Genomic DNA, 25,301 nt, shown 5'->3' with positions numbered 1-25,301 from the left:
CATCTCGGTTTGTTATACCTCCTCTCTGTGTTAATGTTTTGGCACAACTTTATGCATCACCGGCTTAAATGAACACATAGTAAACTTTAATATCAATTTTTTCTCCATAGCCTTTCTTTATCCACAATCATGACCCGTTCACCATCCGAGAGTTATCCATGCTGCTGCACTTACTATGCAGACACTTCCTGATTGGTCAGTCCCTCCTTTAATCGTGGCCACCGGCAGAGACCAATCACAGCTCAGCTGTCAATAACTGTGTATAAAAAATGTGCAACGATTCAGGCCTTCAGTTGTTGACCACCACTGGAAATGGCTGCAATTATACATTTCGATACTTAGCACATAAAATCGTTTCCACGGAAAGTGCCCCAACCCATAATCCTAGAAGTAGTTATTGAATATATTCACGAAAGCTTGCAATTCAGATTTATATATATACATATATACATACCTAGACAAAATGCTTGAAATATAAATTCAGGGAAAAAAATTAGCACTGTTTGGGAACGAAAGTGATACAGATTAGGAAAAAATTTGCACTTTTGGTTAAGAGAAAATTTATGCAGATAAACTGATATAATTTAGATCATTCACTTCTAGCTAGTAACAAAATTATCTGATCCGGTAAATGTAGAAATTGACATATTTTTTAGGAAAAAAAATTCTCTAAACTATTACAATATTTTTTTTATTCAACATTTGTTGCGAAATTTCAGGAGAAAAAATAAATTGTAAAGTGCAGTCATTTGCTGATAAAGGAAAAAAAAAAACCTACAATATATAGCCTCATTCTCTAAAAATAAATTAACATATTTCTTTAGGATCAAAAAAATTAATCCAGGGCCTGGCGTGGCAAGAATCGGAACTAAGAGCTGGGAATGTTGTAGTGTGTTATCTGAGAGAACGTCGCGTTGGCAAGAGGCCATAGCTCGATCGCGCGGGGCAAGCGCACTGCAGCGAACGTAATGTGTCTGCATTAGGGTATCTTAATAGGGAGCTAGCCCACCACTAGTTACCCTCGTGTACGCATTGCAGACGCAATTATTGTCGCGAGGAACATTTATAAAGGATAGCTTTCTTGTTACCATTACTTGTGATGTTTGTACATCCAGGAAAACATTTACGATAAATCTGCAATGTTACATTGACGTTGTACTCAGCAACTTACTCTACTCAACTTTTTGATTTAAGCTTCTATTTAAAAAAAAAACTAATTAATAAGAACAGATTACGCTACCCTGTTAGCTGAGTAAAAAAAAAAAAAAACAATATTGCAGAGCCAAATACGTCTCACCTAAGATTTGAATTTAAATGTAACTAATATGACTTACACATTTTGGAATTACTTAAGCCCACGCCAAAGACAAGCTTAGAGATACCATGTGATTTTTAAAGTTTCTTGAGAAACTGGTCATTTATGACATGCGCATTATATGTTACTCTCTTATTTTTAACAATATTCCTAGTAAATGGGAAATTATTTAAAAAAATAAAACCGTTTTATATGAAAACGTGCTCCAGTTAAACAGGGAACCCTCAGTATTTTGTGATATTTTAGGCATGTAAGACAAACGTCGCGTCGTGTGAAAGTGTTACATTTAGAGTTATGCAGGGTTATTAACAGAACTACCATACATCAAAGGGACAACATAATTAATAGCCAAATAACTACAAAAATTAACCTGTTATACAGGTTTATATGTATAACAGTATACAGTTCAGAATACTGTCAATATACTAAACTCTCTAAGAAAATTACAGGTGTTTATAACGTGACATGCTCCCGCAAAAAGACATCTGTACCATAAACTGGTAGCAGGCTTTCCCCTTCTTCTAAAATAATATTTGGCATTTTTAAAATACAAGAGCAATCATTCAGAAATAGCACAGCACTACCTTAAACACTAACACTTCTATTTTATTTATTTGTACTTATTGATTTTTAGAACAAGAATTCTACTCCTACAACGCAAACGTAATGGTACTTACTCTTGATGAATATTTTACTTTTCGCGTGCTCTGAAATTCCGAAGTTTTTCTTTTCTTTTGATAAACAGTTTTTTTGAACACCGATCAACCGGAAATCTAAGATTTCCTGTGACAAACCATGTAACTCAAACAATTGAAAATCTTCTATATAGAAGGGAGAAAAAAATGCTCATCTCTAAAGCTCTTCGCAGAAGTTATTTTCCTGAGCAGTCGCGAACGTGGTTTCGTGGAAGCACGGAAACAGTCGCCTCTTCCCAACCTGCAGCTTGCACGCTTATCCCGAACAGCTGGGAAACTGAATAATGTATGAAGTTCTGCCAACTCCAGAAAATTAAACTGTGACATATTTTCCAACGAGCATATATAAGAATTGAATTATATTTTCAAAAGATATTCACCATGGGCTCCATTTTATTAAAGTTAACTTATACAATCAACACATGAGATTTCACAAGTTTTACATTATGAAACTTTTTAAAATAAATTTATGTGTTCAAATTCATATTTTTATTTTACAATCAAACGAAAGACTTGCCTTAAATGTATTTAAAGTAGAAACATATAACGGGTTTATTGGAAAATTGCTATTAAATCATGATTCTCTAATTTGGTGTTTTTTATGACCTAGGAAGATAACTAACTGTTTCTGTGTCCATAAGAAGTCCGGAAGTGCAAGACATATTTTATGTGGATATTTCAGCCATTGAAAATTATTTGGCAAGTTAAATTTATCTCATTGGTTCATTTTTTTTTCAGTAACCCCAAGATATGTTAAATTATGTTTCCACTAAAATGTTATTTATTAAGGTATTTTCAATGAAAGATGAGTGTTTGGAGCCCATTAAATAATTCTGCTTTTGAACGGGGACTAAGCAATGATCACTGAACTGAGTGTAGTCATCTAGCTACACAGAGTAATATTTTCTAACCTTTTACAAAAGATTCCAAATGCCAAGAAATAAGTTTGTAATACTACAATATATGCATATTGTAATTTTGTGCAACACATTACTGTAGCTATTTTTTCCATACTTGACGTACGTTTTTCAAGATAATGCTAATTATTTCTTACGAAAATTTGACCATAAGTTTTTATTGTAATGGAATTTTCATTTATTCATAAGTTTTTAAATCACAAAAAAATCGATTATTTCATAGTTTGACATTATTTTGTTTTATTATGTTTATTAATGTGCACAGTTATAAATGGAACATATTCAGGAAACGGTTTAAAAATAACTATAACTATTGGAGGTACTGGGACAACACAAAGAATAAATTCCCGGGTAAAAATCTGAATCCAGTATTACTGCGAACACTATTTTGTAAATATATACAAATGTACAAATATTTGAAATTTTACATGAATATTTCTGTGACATTTACAAAAAAAAATCAGTGCAAAGTGTTTGCTCCGATTGCAGTTCAAGATGTAAAATTGTCACTAAATTGCAAATTTACAAATAAGATGATGTGCTGTAAGTACACACGTAACTTAAAAAATGTTTACACAGAAATTTAATACCAAGTCTGATCGCGGAAACAACCAAAGTTCTCTCCCTCTTACCCCCCTACCCCTTTCCTAGTACCCTCTGCTCGTCCGTCAAGTTTAATCATTTAGATTGTCACCTTCCCGTTAAATATGAAACGAGGGGAAAATATGGTTTGAACCATTTTTTGTAATACCAAATATGCCAGGATAGTAAAAGTCCCGAACTGATGGATTCAGGAGTTATAACAAGTGTACCGTTGAAATTTTTCACCTTGAATTTTAGAATAACAATGGTAACAAATCATCCAGGAATCTTCATATATTTACGGATACCTTCGTAGATGTACGGATAGTAATTTTTTTCTTTCTTTCAACTTTAACTCAGAATAATCATCATAATAATACTTCATTAACAAACAGTATTGATCTACATCAAAAACACTCTTTTTCTCTGCATGTGCATATTTAACATGTTTTAAAATCAACATTGATTTAAAATTAACAATAATTTAACTAATTAAAATAAATTAATTTAAAATTATACGTTTTAAAATTAGCACCATTTTAAAATTAATTGGAAGTCAAAATATGGTGTGGTTTATACCTATAACACTTCGTTATTTTACGGGGCATTCTTCTTAGAAGTGTCAGTTAATTTCTTGTTATTTCTTATAGTTAATCGAAGCAAGACATGCACGATCCTCCACGCTTAGAGTCCGAAACACTCCGTGGTTTTTTCATAGTTGCTTGAGTTATGGAACTCAGTCAGTGTGTCTTAATATACAGCCCAATAAGGCTTATCTAAAAACCATTCAATTAAAACTGCTAAAACAAATTCATAATTTTTATCACCAAACTTGGAGTGAAATATGTTCACACTCTGAATAAACTCTGGCCGCTTCGGAATTGTAAGATCCATTCTTTACTAATGCAGTTTTAACAAATGGATCCTTTAGTTAAATGTCTGCATTTAGTTAGATACTAGTCGTGAAAGGATGTCTGAATTATTTCGACCTAAATAAATCCGGTTTATCTAAAATCTATATTTTTGTTGGTCATTTTTTTTTGTGTTTATATATCTCTCGTTATCTATTTTTAAGGGTATTTTAATTAGTACGTGTTCAGAATTTATCAATTTCCAATAATAAGTTCACAAAAACATATGGACAGCAGTTAGGTGGGTCAAATACAAACCTTCGCCCACTGGGTTCGTGGAGTTCAACGTGTTCACTGTGTTCGTGGAGGTCACTGTGCTCACAGTGCTCACGGTGTTCAGGTTATCACTGCGTCAGTGGTGTTGAGGGTGTTCTCAAGTGTTAGCGGTGCTCAGATTGCCCGTGTTCACGATGCTCGCGGTGTTTGACGGTGTCCGTGGTGCGTGTGCGCAGCGTGACGGCCACCATGGCGAGCATCGGCGCCGCGGGCATACCGCAGGCGGGGCTCGTCACCATGGTCATGGTGCTGGACACGGTGGGGCTGCCGGCCGAGGACGTCACGCTCATCATAGCCGTGGACTGGCTGCTGTGAGTGCCCATGGCCCACTGCTCCCTCGCTCTCTTGTACGGCATTCTGTTTCGCTTACTCGTCAAAATAATCACTCAGCTCTCTTATACGGGATTTTTTTTTTTGGGTATAATTTTTGTGTCGTCATCATTTGTGAGTTATTTTCGCTCTTTTAGTACATTATTCTTTGTTTTTCTTTATTTGTTGACCATATTCCTGTTTCTTAATATTTTGTGGTGCTTATATCCTGTTGACAACAGGAATTTTTTGCTTAATTTATGTTTTTTTGTCTTTTCGGTATTTTTATTTATTTATTTATTTTTTAGTTTTCTTCTACAGAAAAAAGTGCTTATCAATGGCGTATGTCCAAAAACTTACATCAAGCCATGCACTCCCGTTGCACAATTCTTTCAAAGATAATACGGGATTTTGTTTCGCTTAGCCGTCAAAATACTCACTCGTTTCAGGATTTCAGAAGGCCAGGTAAAATTAAAAAAAAAAAAAATCTGGAAGAAACTCCAACAGTTTGTTGAAGTAGCCAGTAGCATTGCTGTTAAACATAAAAAAAGATTTAGGCCTGTTTTCCTGTTGATTCCCCTTATTTGTAGGTCCAAAAAAAAGTAACAAATTTTAATTTGGCAACTAACCATGCGATACGTATGCGCCGTAATTTTTTTTTTCGTTTGATGGGAGTTAAACCATTGAATAAGTCTACATGATTACCAGCGTTTCAGTCAACTACAAAATAATAACCCCAAATGTTACTCACTCCCTTAATAGACAAACGCCAATGTTGGAATACACTGGATGTCACAGAAAAAAAAACCAGTAATGGGCATCAAATAAATAAATAAATATACACATTTTTTTGTCCGTTCTTGTAAACTAGCTATGATGTATGTCTATCAAATTTTTTTAAATATATATTTTTTCGTATTGTAAGATTCATTCAAAGAACTTACATACAGGTCATACCACACAGTAGATTCAGGCACATTTCAGTAATGTTGTAGGAATATTGTAATGTTTCAGTAAGTTAATTTTACGTTTTAAAAATGTATCGGACACATTTGTGTGGTGAATGAGCGGTTCTTAAACACGTTTCCCATACATCCACCGAACGTGAATAAAATAATTACGGTCATATTTTTTTTGACACTGAGGTCATTAGAGATTAATAATTGGTGAATGTTTAAACGGTGAAACGGAGCAGCGACGTAATGGCTATAGATGGGGGAAACAGGAGTACACTGAGAAAACCGACCTTTTACTATGTTTCTCGCTTGTAAAAAATTCAGATTTACTTTATTTAACTACAAAATTAATATATGGATTAAATGAAATACTTACTATTGTCCATTAGTAATTTAATTTCATGAATGTTATGAAATTAAAGAAAAAATAGCATCATTAAATATTTAATATTGTTTAATGTATGCTTACGTAGGTGACTGTGAATACATACACGCACCCTGTTTGAAGCTATTTTTCTTCTAGCTGATGGACAGCACTATTTTTACGAGACATCAAAAACATTGTTTGAATTTTAGTGTTAAAACTGTGGGAAAAGTTTTTAAGGAATGTATATAATGAAATTGACTGTTCAAAGACGGAAATTCTAATCCATACTTACAAATCATCATCAAGCGTGTTTTGTGTTTTGCAAAATGGCGATGGTTATGTAGAAAGGAACTTCACATACGTCACAGTATGCCATTTCTCGACAATTCCTAACTTTATGATTCTACAGATTGCTTGCTAGGTAAATGAATGCTTCGTCACCACGTGTTCTCTTGAACAAGAAAGTTAACTGTTTTTGTTTTACATTTCGGGCTGAAATTTTAATACTTGACCTTTATCTTAGGTAACTTTCGTACTTCTTCCTCTTTAAGTCCATCCGTTACCACGGCACCGACTTTGAAAGGAGGCGGATCTAAAGGAGAGATTACACGGGCAGTTAACAGGTTCGATTACAACTAGGGTCCTAGTTGATATAACATTTACTCTACTTGCGTAATCGCTCATTTATAGTTGCAAGTACCTTTTCTGTCCTCTGCGTGAAGAACTGGCCTTACGACTCCGCAAGAATGGAGTGACACCCAGTGAAGTAAAAAAGGTGTCTCGAGATAACCAAATCCTCGTCGTCATGAAGGTATTGTTAACATATTTCTCAAAGCGGTCTTTTCGAAACGATCTGGCTGGAGAAAGTTTCGGAATTCGAAACCGGGTCACACTGGTTCAAGGTGAATGATGTAGAGCCTACTCGAAGAGTACCACTGTGTATTAAGGATTGGCTTCACGTGACATGTTGAATTTTGTTTCTCATTAATTGCCAATTTTTTCCAAGGAATATTTAGAAAATGAGATAAAAGAAGCAGATTTTTAATGTTCTACGCATCAGCTGCGGAAAATCAGTAAATGAGCTTTACGTAAACGTAAACCCTACCAGTATTCACATGACAATAAATAGTTTCTTAAATCAATTTAAATTAAACCTACATGAAAAACTACTAACAATCCTGAGCAGAATACCGTCTAAACCAGATAAATAAAAATCTGATTTACAAATTATAGGAACTATTATAGGGCGTAAGTTTTTTTTAAAAATATTTTTTTAAATAGTTCCATATTTGTGAAAAATAGAGAAATAATACAACACCAGTCAACAAACTCACATGTCCTTGTCTGGATTTCATACTTGGTAAACACCTTATATCGTAACTTATCAACTATAAGCGTACAACACTTGGCGTGCAAAATTTAAAGGTGAAATAGCTAAAAACTATTATCTAACTAAAAATGACACTAAACCCCATATTACCACGCAAATCTTAAACGCAATTATATAAAATATACTAAAACTATTGTTATTACCTACTTGACTACTTGAAACCGTTTTCAAGAACTAGCCACACAACATGATGTTACATGTCCTTGGCAGAATAATATAAAAAGTTTATATTTTATTACCACATAAACGGGCATAAGAAAATCATTATATAACTGCAGTACAAATAAAAACCCTTGGCTTAGCTCCAGCATTTAAACTTGTTGATGTCAGAGCATTATTACCGCTATTACGATGACGCAGCTGAGTCGTGCAAATATGTGCGCTCGGGTCTTTCGAGCAAAGACGACAGTTCCATACTGCCTTAAAAATAAAAATAAAACTTTTGTTATTATCACTAATTTAATTTCTCAGGGCAATGAATTTACGTAAAACCATCCGCTCAACACCTTAAGTTCTTGCGGTATACCAAAAGAAAAGTAAAACGTCAACTTGAAAGTTAGTTAACGCCCTTCGACGTGTCAGTTAAATGCGGGCCCACACCAGCTGTTAACAACCATGTTAATATTTCTGCAGGTAGCGATAAATCATTACTAGAGACCCGGAAAATTCGCGGGTTCAATGACCTCCAGGATAGACTCCAATATCCTCTACACACTCGGGCAAATGCCAACTGTTCATTGGCTGCTGACTTGTAAGTCGTCTCGACTGGGTGGCCTGTGATTCGACACTTCTATGAGTGAGGGTCTCTAATTGGCCCTTAGTCTTCCATATTGACAGTGAACCAATGACAGAAGCAGCACTAAGGTATAATTATTTGAATTTTAGCATAACACGAAATGAACCCGCGAATTTTCCGGGTCTCTAATCATTACTATTGGAAATCTATTCTTGCGAAACGTACTACGCACGAACCAGCCAGCCGGTAAGAAAACTTTAAATCCAGCACGTGACTTTTGGAAAAATTTGGGGCACTAAAACGGGGGCACAAACTTTGGTGAAATTTCATGTCCGTGCAGGCATTAAGATGATTAGAGCTTTTTTTTTTTTTTTAACTTTAAGGTCCGACGCGTAGAAATTCTCGTTGCCTGGTGGCCACACAAAACAAAGATATTGCTTTTGAAGACGTCGCGGAAGAGTTTTTGAACACAGCACTGCCCGAGGTAGCGCCATCAGTTGCGCGGCCGTCCGCACACTCGCGACACTCAGCGATCTTTCTACTTCCTTGGTTGGCAGCTTGCAGCCTCCCGCGCCGCGGCGCGTCTCACTTCTTGCTCGGCGCCGGCCGAGGATACAGCACCTCACGGCTGCCTCACGCAAACACTTCATAGTAAGCCGTTAAAAAACAATCTTATTTCAAACTTAAAATTTAATAAGTTTAAATATGCTGGTACAAATACTAAAAAATCCCAAATGAGTTAGGCAGTAATATAAAACGTAAAAAAAAAGAAAAAAACAGGAGTTGTAAAGAAACTGCAGAAATCTAACCCAAAGCGTTACCAACTGTAAGAAAAAGTCACTATATCTGGTGACAAATACTAAAGCGGCTTTCTCTAAAAAATTAAAGATCCTACAAGAAGCAAATCTAAATACAAACGAGAGTAGGCGGTAGCACTCAACACGCCTTGATTTCCTGAAACCACTCCATGCTAATTGTTCCCTAGTCGATTCCTCCTCCAATATTCCCGATATGTTTAACGCTGTTATGTTTTCATCAATTACATCTTCACGAAAAAAAAAAATTCAGACAACTGTGGCTTAACAATTTGTATAATTGCCTGTGTTTCGTGGTTGATTAGAGTTATTTCAGGTACATGTCTACAGTCATCGTACTAATCATAGCCACCCGGTGCGGAAGCAAACGCGTCCTGAATGGCCCGGCCAAGTAGGGAAATGGCTTCCCTTGCAGGCGGCCGCCAATTACATGTGAAAAATCGCTAGCACGGGAATACAAATTCTAATGAGAGATTAGATTTTTCTCGTAGAAAATTCACGCCCCATGCTTATGAGGTTGATTAAAGCAAGAGACACATACATTTAAGGTGTTTTATGTTAGGAACAATAATCATTGTTGTTACGTCTTTGTACAATAGAATGACATTATATATATATATATATATATATATATATAAATGGATGTTGGTGTACCGTTTGACCTATAATCATGAAAGTAGGCATATCGAAGTTTTTTTTCAAGGAGAAGGTTTTTATGATATACATTATTTTTCTCTCTCCACAATATGGCTCTACAGTGAAATAATCTTTATATTGTTCAACTGATCGCCATGGGTAAATTAATTATTATAACAGAAAATCATAGGTCATATACATAAAAACAGTGAATGTGTGTAATTTCTCTGCGTCCGCACCTAGAACGTGACATACAACGTGTTTAACATCTCGTAAGACCTACCTGTCAAAGAGACGTCAATAAAAACAAATTACTATCAGTTGGCTTATAATATTTATATACTACGTTCTTTGAATAAATCTTGCACTGTGGAAGATTGATTAAAAACTTTATTTCTTCATACGTCATTGCAGGTTAACATTGTATGTCTAAAAAAAAAAGCTCGAAGAACTAGACAAAGTAAGATGAATACACACACACACTGTAAACAAGCCAAATTAAGCTGATGTTAAATGCATAGACAGGATATTGTCTGTTTAGTATCTTTGGTTTCTTCTGTTTTACATTGTGTATTGTCCAAGGTTGTTGTTTGAATTTAATGTTCTTGTAACTGTCTCGTCTTATCTTTGTAAGCCCACTCTATTAGTCTGTGATGTGATGTTGTTCTGACTTACTCCTTCCAAGAAATTCTTTGTGCTGTCTATGAATTTAACATTGGCTGATTTTGGCTGGTTTTCTGTGTGTTTGTGTAGGTATTCATCTTTTTCTGTACGTTATTCAGGTTTTCTCTATGAAAAACAGTGTAAACCTTTAATGTGTATGACCAAAATAATGTTTTAAATCATTACATCTTCTTAACTCTTAAGCAAACTAGTAGGGAAAAGAATTCACCAAATTAATTTTGCATTTGTCATATTTAAAACATTAAATTTTGGGACAAAAGGTGGCCCCACGAAAATTTTCCATTGTTCCACTTGCTTTTACCCCACCAGCCATTAAAACTTGACCGTTCGCACCTCTTACATAATGCACTCGACGAGAAGTCAGTTCCACTTTCGCGGCCCCCCCACCTGTTGGCTTAACACTTGAGTAAAACACGCAAAGTCCTCATTAAATTAGAGTGGAACCGCAGGTAAGTGAATGTTTGCCTAGGGGAAGGGGACTGGTGCGAGAGAAAAATGACCTGTCTCTGCAACGCATAGTCTATGTTACGTTATTTTTTTATGAAAACTGAAATTGCTCGAAAGTAGTACTCGTGGTACTCATTTACCAACTTTCACTTACAAAACATCACGCGATGCTTGTTTACGAAAATTGACAACCATATGAAGTTGTTAAAAAAAACAATGGCAGAAGGAAACGTAAACCATGGATTCCTGTTTTGATAACTTTCGAATATGAAACTTGTTACATATAGACAGAATGTAGCGGCGCCGGATTTCATCAAGTCATATTTCAAAAGTTTAGAGTCTAATGTCTTATTCATTGAAGTTTCATAAATTTATCTGACTGGTAATATGAAATATCAAACCATCAGAAGTGTTAATGTAGTTTTGTAGCATTTTAAAGTTATTTATCAGTTTTGTGGGAGATAACCTTACTGCGGGAAGAAGAATGTGATTAAGTGACCCAATTTTTGTACCCATCATCCATGTAGACAGTTAAATATTATCTTTGAAAGATTTGTGCAATGGGAGTGCATGACTTGATGTAAGTTAATGATTTGTTAGTGCCATAAAATCATCCTAGCAACAGAAGATACGTTTATAAATCCATGGCTTAGAATGTTAAGTAGACCTACACAGATAAATATATATATATGTGACAAAAATTTGGTTTTCGCTACATTGTAAATTTATTACATAACTGTTCTGTTCATCTTTCTCATTTTTTAATAAAATATTATACCTTTTTATTCAAACAGTAATGCGGTACAGGTTAACCAGTCGGATAGCGTTATTATTTACTGAATCATATTGTAGTTTATTTACTAATGTCCTATCGCGCGTTTGAAGAACTAAACAACGTTTAAAGTTCTTGAAGCTACAGGTTTGTATGTACCAAAAAATTACAATTTTTAATGAAATTCATAAACGTAGTGCAAATCGGTAATTTATAACTGTTTAGAATTATCGGTCTGCCGCTCTAAACTGTACAGAAAAATATTTCAACTTATTAGTAAATTGGATTTTATTGGATTTTGGATAAATGTAAATGATACATTGCAAGTTAGATGAATAAAAATTTATTATAAACTATGTAAGCTCATAAGAAATACATATAGCAAGAGTACAACGAAACAAACATTTGAAATATTGCGGTTTCGTACGAGTATATGTACCGGAAAGAGAATATCGGTTTGTTAAATGAATGACTAAAGATTAGCGCAACGTAGGCCTTAAGGTAATCAAACACGCTGATTTTTGTAGCGACATGACCAGAGAAGTGTTGGAATGCATTGGTGGGGGTAAAATGGTAGAACCCCGAGAAAACTAGACGGCTTCAGGTCACTTCCGCCACGTTTTCTACTTGCAAAATATTCCGGTGTTGACCACGCCGAGAACCAAACCTAGGGTTAATTTGGTGGAAGGTGAGCGATGTGGCGTATCAACCATCGTGCCCCTGTTTGTTGTAATATATATATATATATATATATATATATATATATATATATATATATATATAATTTAAAAAAAAAACTACAAAGATTTTTTTGCTGCAAACTCATCCGAATCATTCAAAGCTGAACACTTTAAATACTTCCCAGAAATCCGTAATCATCACAGTTAAACATCGGAGGCATGAAAATTAGAAGGAAACTAACGTTCAGTCTCGAGCAAAGTTAAATCATTAAAAACGCTTTTCTAAAAAATAAATAATGACTTGATATTTGACAAGCTAGTCGTATTGCACGACTGAGCCAATTAAAATTTCTTGAAACGAAGTGGTTTCTCAGTTACCCGGATTACAGTCGCTTCTCGCTTATATGTCGAGGGTCGTGAATTCGATCCAGAAACCTGACGTGAATTAAATTTATAAGCATCGATTTGCTTCTCAAGTGATTCGAAACCTACTATTATCTTGGAGGTCCCGTTGACTTAGATATTTATATAAGACTGTGTAGTCGTTAAACTCGCTTTGTCCCTTTTAACATACTAACGAAATCATTTTTTTAAAAGTTTTTACTAAAAATATTTGCAATAATATTTAGAGATACAAGTAGTATATGAATCCGGCTACTTAGTGGAAAGTGTGTGAAGCCGGAGAGTGTGAAGCCGGAGCCGAGGTCTGCCATATTGGATTGTGACGAAAACGCCTCAAATGGGGTGATCTTGATCTTACCCAGGCGGCCATCTTGGTTTGTGAAGTCACGGCGGCTAACTTGGTTAACCCTGTCCATGACCTCTTACCATGACCTTGACCCCGGCCACAATCTTGGATGAATTTGTTCCCGGCGTCCATCTTAGAATCCGTCAAAATTGTGTTCCATCATTTTGACTTCTGGGTTCTTCGGCCATTTTAAATTATACCACAACCACCATTTTTAAGTCTGATGTTATGCCCACTTTTACGTTTCCTAGAAATCGTCACCATCTTCCATTTTGTTTAGGTCTGCTGAGTTCGCCTTTTTTGATGACCTTAACTATATTTAATTCCGCCAAATTGGATTCTAAAACTTTCCTTCATTTTAAAACGCCATTTTGGAATCTGGCGTCACAACCACTATATAGTTTTCGTCTGCTGAAGGTCACCATATTGGATTTTTTCGTTGGAGTTTGACATCTATGATAACGTATTGTTCGCAATCTTTGTTTCCAATGTTTTTTCTCAGAATTCGCTAGCATCGCTATATTCATGCATATAATATCACATCATCTACCAGTGTTAATAGGATTCTCGTAGACTTATTAAATTAAATTTTTTAATACAAAATACATTGGATGCGAGGTGATTTGAACCATTACAGCTCGGAACTCTGGTATGAAAAACAAACAACGTTGACCAAATGGCCTTCGATAGTTACACCTTTTTTTTAATATATAGGAATAATAACAACAGTTTTCGGAAACCGAAACGCCATTTTTGTATTCAATGCTTGTAACTAAGAGCGCTAGTGTCACATAGTGCACACAATGCTTGCTAGAGAGCGCTGCTGCCATCTTAGTTTTCAATACTTGCTACTAGAAGTGCTAGTGTCGTAAAGTACGCACATCGTCTGCTTGAGTTCACAGCAACTATATTGGTTTATTTTTTACCCGCCATAGTTCAGTAGTGTAAGTAACCAGATTGTCAGTTTTCGTAGCACCCACCATCTCTTCGGTCATCCAGGCTGTCATATCGAATATCTGTAATTATAAACTTAAGTATGTGGAATAAATTGTAAAAATAAATTTAAAAATTGCTTATTCAAATATTGTTTCGAGAGTATTTGGTTCTAATCTTTTTTTCGATTTAAAAAAAAGTAATTCGAGCTTAAAATTACTTATTTGATTAAATATGATGAATTTTCCCCAAATAGGCTTAAATTACCTATGTAACATCCTTCGGTAAGCCCCGGTGGTAATTTTTCCGCCATCTTGAAAATATTTTATTATTAACCTAGAAATTCGGAAAATAATTCCAAATATGAAATAAAAATTAACATATCATTATATTTGTTGACTCGATCAATCTCCGTCCTTCGTTCATTCCTGTGTCACTGCTAAGAGTAATTTAAAATAAAAATTATTATTTAATTATTTTTTTCATTACCTTTCGATAAGTTTATTATTCTTTATTACTTTAAACAAGGACTCTACACAAGATGACTGTCGACTAAATAAATATATTCCACAATATCACTATACCTACCAGGAGGTAGTATTAAACACAACTTATGATTACTATATTGCCAACTCCAAGCATATAGAACAGATGTCTCCGAAAATGAGGTCTTCTGCTTAGATATTAAGCATTTATTTAAATAAAATAAAAACCAATTACAAGCATATGGAACAAGCATCTCCGAACCAAAAGGCCTTATTTTCCGATAATTGTCACACCTTTCAAACAAGTCATATACATTTTCAGGCATAAAGATCAAGCGTCTCCCAACCATGCGGCCTTCTTTTTGACACTTGAAATTATTTGAACCAAGTCAAACTAATTACAAAAATATATAACTGGCTTCTCCGAACCAAGATGCATTCAATTTCGCAACTTCGTATTCCTTTCATCCAAGTCATATCAAATTCATACGTATAGACGAAGTTGAGTCAAACCACGAGGCTATCTTTTATAACACATGCCATATTTTAAAAAAATATTTCTTATTTAAAGCAGACAAGCCAATATTTTTCTGAATGCCAGGCCTCCAGTATGATTATAACCTATTACAAGCACATATACCAACTAACTAAACATGTTTTACGATTAATATAGGAACAAGAATTCTAAAATACGTTTTCCGCTTACTATAGGATGACAAAAGGGTGCTGTACAATAAAATCTTCAGTCTTGATTATACACATTCAACGCAAAAACAGTACATTTTTGACCCACTTTCAACTCAGTAGGGAAACAATCAACAGGAATCGATAGATTACGATCGGCAGGATACGATATGATTCGATCGATACGATACATTGGGATACAATAGGATGCGATCAACAGGATACAATAGAATCTGGCTACACTATCTCCAATTTCTGCAACTGAGTATAATTGTTCCAACTAGCTACAACTGCTCCATATGATTTTACTTGTATTTGTCTCGAACTGGTCCCTATAGCTGGGATGGCTTTATTATTACTCACCATTTTTTTAAAGTTATTGGCGACGTATTTACTGTCTCAAGTTAGAACTATAATTACGAGAAATCAGTCTTAAGTATTTGGAAATTATATAAAGAGAAATAAAATAGTATTTTTTAAATACAAATAATTTAATTTTTTTTAAATTTTATATGCGTGAATGCTATAAAATCATTCATTGTATGTAGGCCACACCTCTTAGATCATGAAGTATAATCCATGTTTCTTTAGTGATGGATAAATTTTTAACATTTTGCAAAAAAGGTAGAAGTCCTAACATATTGACCAATATGTTAGGATCTTCCCATGATGTGTTTGCAATATCTCTGCTACTTTCATCTTCCGTATATGTATATTATCAATATTTTTAAGATATCTAAAGTAATATTATCTAACTCCTACCTTGAAGTAACAAATATCGTCATAATTTTAGTGATCAACATTATCATAAGTATGATGTGAATAATTTATTTTACACATCATATCCACGGTTTTGGGACTTGTGGTGGTGAATAATATTTGCTATAAATATATTTTAATTTCTCATTAAGAAGACACTTTCATCGTTAGCTTTCAGTTACAAGTCATTAGCGAGATCTGGGATAATGTTGTTAGTATCAGCATTTTCGTATTATTCGTATCATTACAGAAGTCTAATAATTTGTTTTTATTCCATTTACTTGCTGTTGTACAATAGTCCTCGTTATCATTTATGGCTTGGCTGTACAGATATTGCAATATTTAATCAATAAATTTTATCGACTAAATAATGTCTGAGAGAGACCAAAAATAAAAAATATGTGGTAAGGAACCAAAATGCACTCGCTCCTCTCATAGTGCTTAGTATTTTTACAAGGTAAACTCCCTACTGCAATAACTACACCTGTAATCTTTCGATACCGCTGCAGGTAACGATCCGGAATCCATGTCAGCTTCTGCGACTAATGCCAAAAACTTGTTGAAAGTTAAAAATGGAAACAACCACTTAAATAGGATTTTTAATTATCTAACTTCGAGGGTTAATTTCTCATTAAAAATAATACATTGTCCAAGTAGTTCATCTTATTATGAAACAGAATTTTGAACATGTTGTTCGAATTACATATAGTTTAATTTGTTTATGTCACAGACGAACGAGAAGAAAGGCTTTTCCAGGTCTCAAGGAGTTAACTGACTTTTTTTTGTCTAATATCTTTTAAATGATGTTAGTTTTTTAGGTTTACTGTGACTTATAATCGAAAGTTGCTCCATCTGGCTACAAATTAAGCCTTAGAGCGAAGCTACAAATGCAGCATTGTAGCCTGTCTACAAATGTAGGCAATAACTCTATCTTGCCAAAACAAAATGTATCATTTTGGCCTGGCTACAACTGCTGCCAGGTGGAGCGATTTATCACAAAGAATATAGGAAACGTACTTAAATAATAAATGTTAAGTTTTAATTATGCTTAGCAATGACAAAGGAAAGAACAAAAAATTTAAATGGATAGAAATAACAAATATATAAATAAATTAATATATTATTTATTTCTGTAAATTTTTCAAAATTCAATATGACGGCCAAGATGGCTGAAATCATGGCTGATGCTACGACAGCTGACTATCTGGTAACTGACACTACTGCACACTAACGGGTAAAACATAAACCCATATGGCGGCAGCGAACTCTAGCAGACGATGTGTACAATACATGTTGATAGCACTTCTAGTAGCAAGTATTTAAAACCAAGATGGCGACAGCACCTTTTAGCAGATTATGTGTACACTATGTGACACTAACGCTCCTATATCAAGAATAGAATACAAGAATGGCATCTCGTGTTCAAACATTTACACCTATGTTTATTTCATATAAAAAAATAAATCCGAATTAGTAATTTTTATGTATATGTTATTTAATTCTCCGTCTGGTATATATTTCGATAGTCGTTGTATGTTTTTCACACAAGAGTCCTAACTATTACGGTTCGAATCACCTCGCTTCCAATGTATTTTGTATTAAAATATTGAATTTAAAATGCCTATAAGGGTCATAACAACACTGGTAATTAATGTCACACTGAAATTATGTGCATGAAACAGAGAGTTTCTGGCAGACTTAAGAAACAAACAGCGGAAACAAAGATGGAGAATTTTGTGTCATCCAAGATGGCGACCTCTAGCAGACAAAAACCATAAGACGAGAAAAAAAAAGTTTCTTTGATGCTAGATCCCAGATGGCAGCCGGTATCCAGGTCATCCAATATGGCGCCCAAAATGGCGAAAACTTGGCTCCGGATCCACATTCCGACTCCAAAAGTCGAATCCCCATTCATATACTACGGATATAATAATAAAATAATTCTTTACCCTGTTTCGGTATTGGCTTAAATTTGGATGTCTCAGAGTTAATGAGAGACCTTAATCTAAAGAACTATACTATTACAACTTATCCGGTACAGACGTCTTGTAAGTTAGTAGCGAATAAACAGGTGCCACTGGCTCGAGTATGCAGAGAATTTTGAAGTATGTCCTGGAAGTAATTAAACCAGCAATTTTTTTCCTCCGTTGCTTAGTTATGTGAAAGAGTATTGCTATGTGAGAAGTGAGAAAACGATGATGAACACTCAGCTCATTATTTTATTTTCTCGTCAATATTTTATACCATTATAATAAACAACTTTTGCTTGTCAACTTTTGTGCTAAGGAAGCACAGTCATTGTGTGATGAAGCAGAATATAAATAATTGTGTATCCGTGCAATTGGTATGGCTCATATTCTTACATATGAAACCTGTGTCTGCACCAAGTGAAAGAGCCACTAAATCTTTAGCCGCAAAGCTTTTCTGTAGTTTTGACATTTAATATTTATAGCTATTTTATTGTGTCGTACTTAGGAAGTTCAATTTTTTATGAATTACTAACTAAGGCTATTTTCAGTGAAACAGTATGCAAGAAAATCATTTTTTCAAACCTCATTTTATATTCCTGCACCTTTTATGAAATAGAAGGAAACATGCGTGGAAAAGAGATTGCGTGTATTTAAAATGCAACGCTATGACTCAAAATGTTCTGTTGGTGTGTGAAGAATACGTTAGAAAGGCGGAATTGTTTGTATTCATTTATGAATGTCATGTATAAATATGAATGCTGAGAATTCACGGCAAGCTCATCAATCCTGTGTGTTTACTCGTTGAAAAGAGGGTAAAATAAAAAAAACTCACAGAACGAGCCAACAACATCATTTGCAATGAAAAGAGGGACCTGAGAATTAATTTTCTGAGAAGACAATTTGTTCTTAATGAAAGCAAAAAAAAAAAACCTGTTTTCTTTGGTTTCTAGCCTCGCTTTTACGAATAACTACATAAACTTTCATTTGTTTAGTTTGCAGAGGGCAGCGCTCTGTCGAAAAGTTATTCGTTTCCATAAAGTTATTGCTTCACACGAACGGATCAAGATTTTTTACTAAGAAAGTTTTATTTTATGAATCAATTTAAAACCCTGACATATAAATCGATTCCAAGTACCCGAACCATCGATAGGCCTGTTCATTTAAAAGGCTTGCATGTACAAGATAAACATTACTGTTCTTCGCGATGTCTTCTAGTAGTGTAGATACAGAAATGTTTTTCACTTTCCGGGATAGGGAAACATAGTGGGCGTTGCCGTTGAGACTTTTGCAATGGGAAAACTTTCAATCTGCACTTAAAGTCAATTTCATCTTTTGTATCCGGTATAAGTTATAACTTATAATATATATAACGGAAAAAATTATAGTTATAACTAATAATATACATAACGGAAAAAATTCCTTTTTAAATAAAACACAATTTATATCCATCTGAAATAATGCAGCTTTATGGCAGTTAAATATATGCTTTTAAAATCTGTCCAAAAGTTTTGGAGTTTACTTCTTACAAACAAAGAAACCAACTCAGTTTCCTCATTTTATAATATTGATATAGATGAGCTCTCGTTTGTAACAATGGCCTCGTTTAGCACAATTTTTTAACAAAATTATTACCTTAAAACAGTAGCAATAGTAACTTAAAAAAAATATATAAAATACTCCTTAAAATATTGCAGAAAGTGGTATTAAAAAAAATTTCCCTGGTTACTATTAATTCTTCCTCTATCTCTTACGCAAGTTATAATTTCTGTTTACTCCGCTTTCAAATATGAATCACTCATATTGCTGTATTTTATAAACAATGACTAAATCTAGAGATATCGTATACACGGTTGTGGTAAGCTAGGCTTACAATTAAAGAATTATAAACATAAATATTTAAATGATTGTAAAATAGAAAGAGTCTTTGTATGTGTAATAAAAATCGAATAATTTGGGGTTCAAGCGAGTCTTTACATTGGATTATGTTATAAAAAGGCCTAAAGGGAACGGCTACATGAAAGAAAGAAAATATGTTTATCCTTAATTTTGGAACTTATATGTTTCTTTTTTTTTTTTTAATCCGGCAGTAGGCCTACTCGATTTCTTTTGAAAACATTTCAGTAGGAATTTTTTTGTAAGTAAAGCTATATGTTATTACGAAATCTCTCCCCTAAATAAGTGAAAAAGGTGGTATAATGGTTTCTCGAATAATAATCACATATCCTAAGGCTTGGAATAAGTTTGGTTAAATAAATACAAAAAATACAAAACAGGGTTAATTAGCTATTAAACAATAAAATAATATTTAAATAATAAACAAAAAATAATGACAAAAGGTTAACCAAAACAACTTGTATTTTTCTCCCAAGTGAGCTGCCATTTTTAAAAGGGCATACGTACCAGCGCAATGAACCAGACGCGAGGTATTCTGAAGCCACAACCCGCCCCAGTTACGAGGGCTGACACCCCTGGCATCAAGGCGATCCATGGCTAGATTCCCGGTGGAGTCAAACCTGGATTTTTTTATGTGTATCATCTTAACTCTCGGTAAACGGCATTTGGTGGGAGCAATTTCGTGAAGTTAACAGAAATGTGTAACCACGGTGCTGCTATCTGTGGCGGATGGCGCTATTCGAAGTTCACAAAGACAACGGGAAACGTTATAATAGTGATGCTTGGTAAATTTTAACAAGATGGACATTATTTTAATAAAATTCCTTATCAAAAATCAGATAAAAAGTATGGATTATTAATTTTTAAAGTGTATTTTTTTTCACTTTTATCGGAGCCATTACATTACATAGTTTTAAATTTCGGTTTCGGTCTGCTAATCAATTGATTCAATAGTCTACTTAGCTGCTCCGGCAGGTGCAGAAACAACGTGTGAATAACGCCAAGAAATGTAGTTGAAAAAAAAAATTTTTGTTAGGCATTATTTTAAAGAATTATACGTTATATTTCGTGTCCGAATGTATTCGTAACATGAGAACACATGAATTTTCCCGTTACCGGGGTGGATGTTACACATCTTCGGCGAGTACTGAAAACCTCGCTGACATTTTTTTTTTCGCAAGCGGTAAACGTGGCGGACGTTGCCGAGCTCTGATTGGTCTGATCCGGGGGTGCTCGCGTAACTTTCATAGTTCATAATGCCGCCGATTTCGAAGAGACGTTCAGCTCAATCCAACTGCATTCCAATTGGTTATATAGCCATGTGCATCATACCCTGTGCCGGCCAGAAGGTGAAGGCAGGTTGGCAAACTGGTGGCGAGAGATGGGTAAAAATCCCCGGGGAACATGAGTTTTGAGACTTTATTGAGTGCGAGAGTTCACCCGGATATTACAAGTTTTTTGCTAATAGAACTCATAAGAACCCTTACAAGTTATAGCGGAGATCACGCTTACAGTTGTTATGGCCACAGTAACGTTTACAATCTTCATTTTCTATCTTATATATATATATATTTTTTCATTTGTATGGTATAAAAATGGTACACTAAAGCTCTATCCCACACGTTATGTTAATTTTTATTTATTTTTTCTTTCAACATTACTTTTATTTAAGGTCCTATTTATAACTCTTTAATTCCTTAACTTCCTTACATTTATTTTTCTGCCACAAATATTTTCCAACAGACATTCAACCAGTGTAATATCGCGGGTGTACAGAGGCGCAAAAATCTTCGTTAGTTAACATTACTTGCGAAAAATTTTTGTAGCTATGATATTTACACTGGGCGCATATTCGTTGAAAATATTTGTGGCTGAACAAAACGCACGAGGAGATATGGAGTTGAAAGTTTTAGAAATAGCACTTAAATAAAATTACCAACGTGGCATGTGAACCGAGCGTTTCCCCCGGGCCCTCAGCAACTCTCAAAGGGAAGCCTACAACTTACGTAGTTTCGGTTCCCTGCAAGAATTTCCGAATATTTCCAAAGTTTTGCGTTTTGGTATTAACGCCACTTCAGCCGCTAAATCAATGAAAACAAGCATGTTGTGACTGACCTAACCTAACGTAACCCTTCGATTATTTTAATTTCAATTTTTGAGAGAAATCCGAAGTTGCACGAACGTGGTAGGGAACCGAAACTACGTGAGTTGTAGGCTTCCCACTCCCAAAGGCCTCAACCGTGCATCCAGTGTGGTTCGCGGTGTTTCCCCAGGGACCGGTTCCGCACGACCATCAACGTGGTGGGGGACGCGCTGGGCGCCGGGATCGTGGCCAGCCTGAGCGGCAAGGAGCTGGGCGTCGCCGACCCGGAGGGCTCAGCGGAGGCCGACGGCAAGGCAGCCGTCGTCGTCGGCGACGACTGATGACCCCGGAGTCGCCTACCAGGGATCCTCCCCCTCCACGAGTGGACCGGTGCGGCACCCGCCGTAAACCCGTGTCCAAGCTCATTCGAACACCACCGAACTCTTGCAAAGAGTAGGGGGAGCGAGCGTTTCTTGAGACATTTCTACGGCACGCACGATAATTATGGTACACAATGAAGGAATTATGGTACGCAGTCACAGAAATTTACCGTACCGTGACTATATTATGTGTGCGAGGGTGAAGAAAAAAAAGGCACACCCTTCTGGCCACCCACACCTCCTCACCTCTCTCCTTCCCCACCAGTCAATTTGTTTGTCTCTTTTTCCATGCGTGACGTCATATTCTATTAACTGAAGTAACTGTGCAGTTCCGTCCGGTGAAACCTCGTGTATTCGACCCTGAGCCCGGGGACCTCAGTTTCTTCCAGATGATCGTTAAATCCCGCCATTTTAATGATAAATTTCGCAGTGGGCGCATCGTAAAGGGAGATCCTCATTTTCACATAATCAAATAAACAAGTCCCATTCCAATCACTAGGATTTGGGGATACTAACTATACTTACAATTTCAAAAAGGCTGCCACATGTGGGTTGTATTTATGGAAATGTTTAAAGTAGTTCAACCACAATATGATCGTAAAGTGGTACCAAAAGTATTAACAAACTTGCCTCATACTTTCACAGAAATAATACAACAGAAGGAATTAATGGAGAAATTGGACGTTAGTCTGAGCTGTAGCTACAAACATCCAGTTTTTTTTCTTACTATCACGATTCAGGTAACTGACAGATAAACTGAGCGTGTATGGAGGCCCTTTTATATCCCGTTAAATGGAACATATGTAACACAGGCTATGTCAAAGTCGAACTTAGTGCAGTTCATAAAAGGAACGACTGTCAAGTAGTCGATTACAAAACGTTCAAATCAACTGGGATGCATACGGGCAACCTTGGAAAGAAAACCTTAAAATGGTATATACTTTACATACTCGTTGTATTATATGAAGCAATGAATGTATGTTTACGTTTCCCAATGGATTACTTTTTGATCCGGTCCAATGGGTCCCACAGCCAGTACCAATATATTTGAAAGCATGTGCTAGGGGCTACAAATCTTTTCGCTGTGTTAGCAGCCATTCACAAATTCATAACATGTTTGTTTTATAACTATATTATAAATGATTCCATTCAAAAATTAAATTTATAGAAAAAAATATTTTTTTTATAATACACTACGACTACTAACCTTTTTCAAACATGGACTTAAAGGAAGTAAGAAAGCGAGGAATACCAGATATATAGAGCGGTGATTTTTCTTGGAAAGGTTTAAAGACAAGTTGTGTGTTAAACACTGTATCATCTTCCTATTTTCGTGACTGGTTGAGTTTCTTTCAGGTGCATGCCCCCTGTTGGTACACAAATCACAGTAATTCTGTGCGGAAGCAAATGCGTTCTAAGTGAGCTGGCCAAATAAGGCAATGGCTTCTCTTGCAAATGGCCAGCAATCATAAGCAGAAATTACTGACATAGAAATACTGTATTGTAGTTTAGTAATCCAACAAATTGTTTTGCGAAAAATCACCACCTCTAATGATTTATAGAGAAATATTTTTCGCGAAAAAAAATTACGAACACGTATTGGACTGTAATAGGTAGAGACATGCAAAATTCGCGGATTCATTTCGCGATAGGCTAGCAACAAAACAACTATACCTTCGTACCGCTTCTGCGATTGGCCCACATTTTATCCCGGGAACAGTGAGCCAATGGGAAACACTAAACGAAGAAAGTGCCGAATTACGGACAGCCTAGTTGAGACGTCTCACGCGTCAGTAGCCAATGAACAGGTGTCATTTCCGCGAGTATTTAAAGGACTGTGGAGTCTATCCTAGAGGTCAATGAATCCGCGAATTTTGCAGGTCTCTAGTAATAGGTTGTGTCTGCGCCCGTGTTTATTCCTTGTAATTATCTGTCATCTATAAGAGAAGCCTTTGCCTTATTTGGCCTTGACATTTACGAGGTTTTTTTTTTGTTTTTTTACAAAATTTCTGTGTTTGGTGTGCCGACAGTAGACACATACCTGAAAGAAACCTAACAGTTCACGAATTACAGGTGATGCTCAAGTGTTTTAATACATAATTAGTTCAGAAATATTTTCTTAAAAAATTATAGGTCCTACTAATATAAAAAAGAAGCGATAAATCAATCAACTATGGTAGGGCATTCAGCAGAATTTCGAGTTCACTGTTCATAATAGACAGACATGTAGAATTTTTTTACTGAAAATAAGATTCCACTAAGACAGTGTTTATACATATATTAATTTTTTAACGGTAACTGGCATTCCTGCTCTTTCCAGCAAAAATAATAACCCCATGGCAACTGATGTCAGCAATGTTTACAAAAAAAATATGTAGATTTGTTGATACATATTGAAGTTCACTTCTCTAATTTTCGTCTTATTATGTTTTTTTTATAAAACTAATATAAAGTCTTTTAAATTTTAAATATAATTTATTATTTTAAAATATACACATTTATGTTATTAATAACTGTACTCCCATTAAAAATATATATACTCTTTATTAAAAAAAATTGTTTTATCAATTTTGTAAAAAACATTTTTGTATGAAATAAAGGGACAATAAAATTCGTAACAATATACATTGATTTCCTGTTTATATTTTTAAAGTTGAAAATCGGATAAAGGTTAATTAAAAGTGTGTTTACAAAGCATACTTGCATCATCATCATTGTTCTAGTATTCACAGAACCATTTTAAATGGATCTCAAGAAAATATGACTGAGAAGATAGCTGGCACACTATAAGAATAAATAAAAAAATAACTATCCAACTACAAAAAATAATTAAAAAAATTGAAGTTTTGTATGGGAGAAAAGAAATACTTTGACAAAA

The 25,301-nt window shown here is 35.0% G+C and overlaps 1 protein-coding gene across 2 annotated transcripts in view; it reads left to right on the top strand.

Annotated features, from left to right (window-relative positions):
• The window catches only part of LOC134535866 (excitatory amino acid transporter 3-like), a 63,156-nt gene extending 38,137 nt beyond the window's left edge, over positions 1-25,019 (top strand). For both annotated transcript variants that reach the window (XM_063375209.1, XM_063375218.1), the window contains 2 exons: positions 4,873-5,007; positions 22,234-25,019. In XM_063375209.1, the coding sequence (XP_063231279.1) occupies positions 4,873-5,007; positions 22,234-22,384 (286 nt within the window). In that variant the 3' untranslated portion in view covers positions 22,385-25,019. The remainder of the gene's footprint in view (positions 1-4,872; positions 5,008-22,233) is intronic.
• Positions 25,020-25,301: the final 282 nt, after the last annotated feature.

This window comes from Bacillus rossius, chromosome 1 (assembly GCF_032445375.1).
Source record: "Bacillus rossius redtenbacheri isolate Brsri chromosome 1, Brsri_v3, whole genome shotgun sequence".
NCBI lineage: Eukaryota > Metazoa > Arthropoda > Insecta > Phasmatodea > Bacillidae > Bacillus > Bacillus rossius.
Note: the sequence above shows the minus strand (reverse complement) of the source record. Positions and strands in the feature narration are given on the sequence as shown.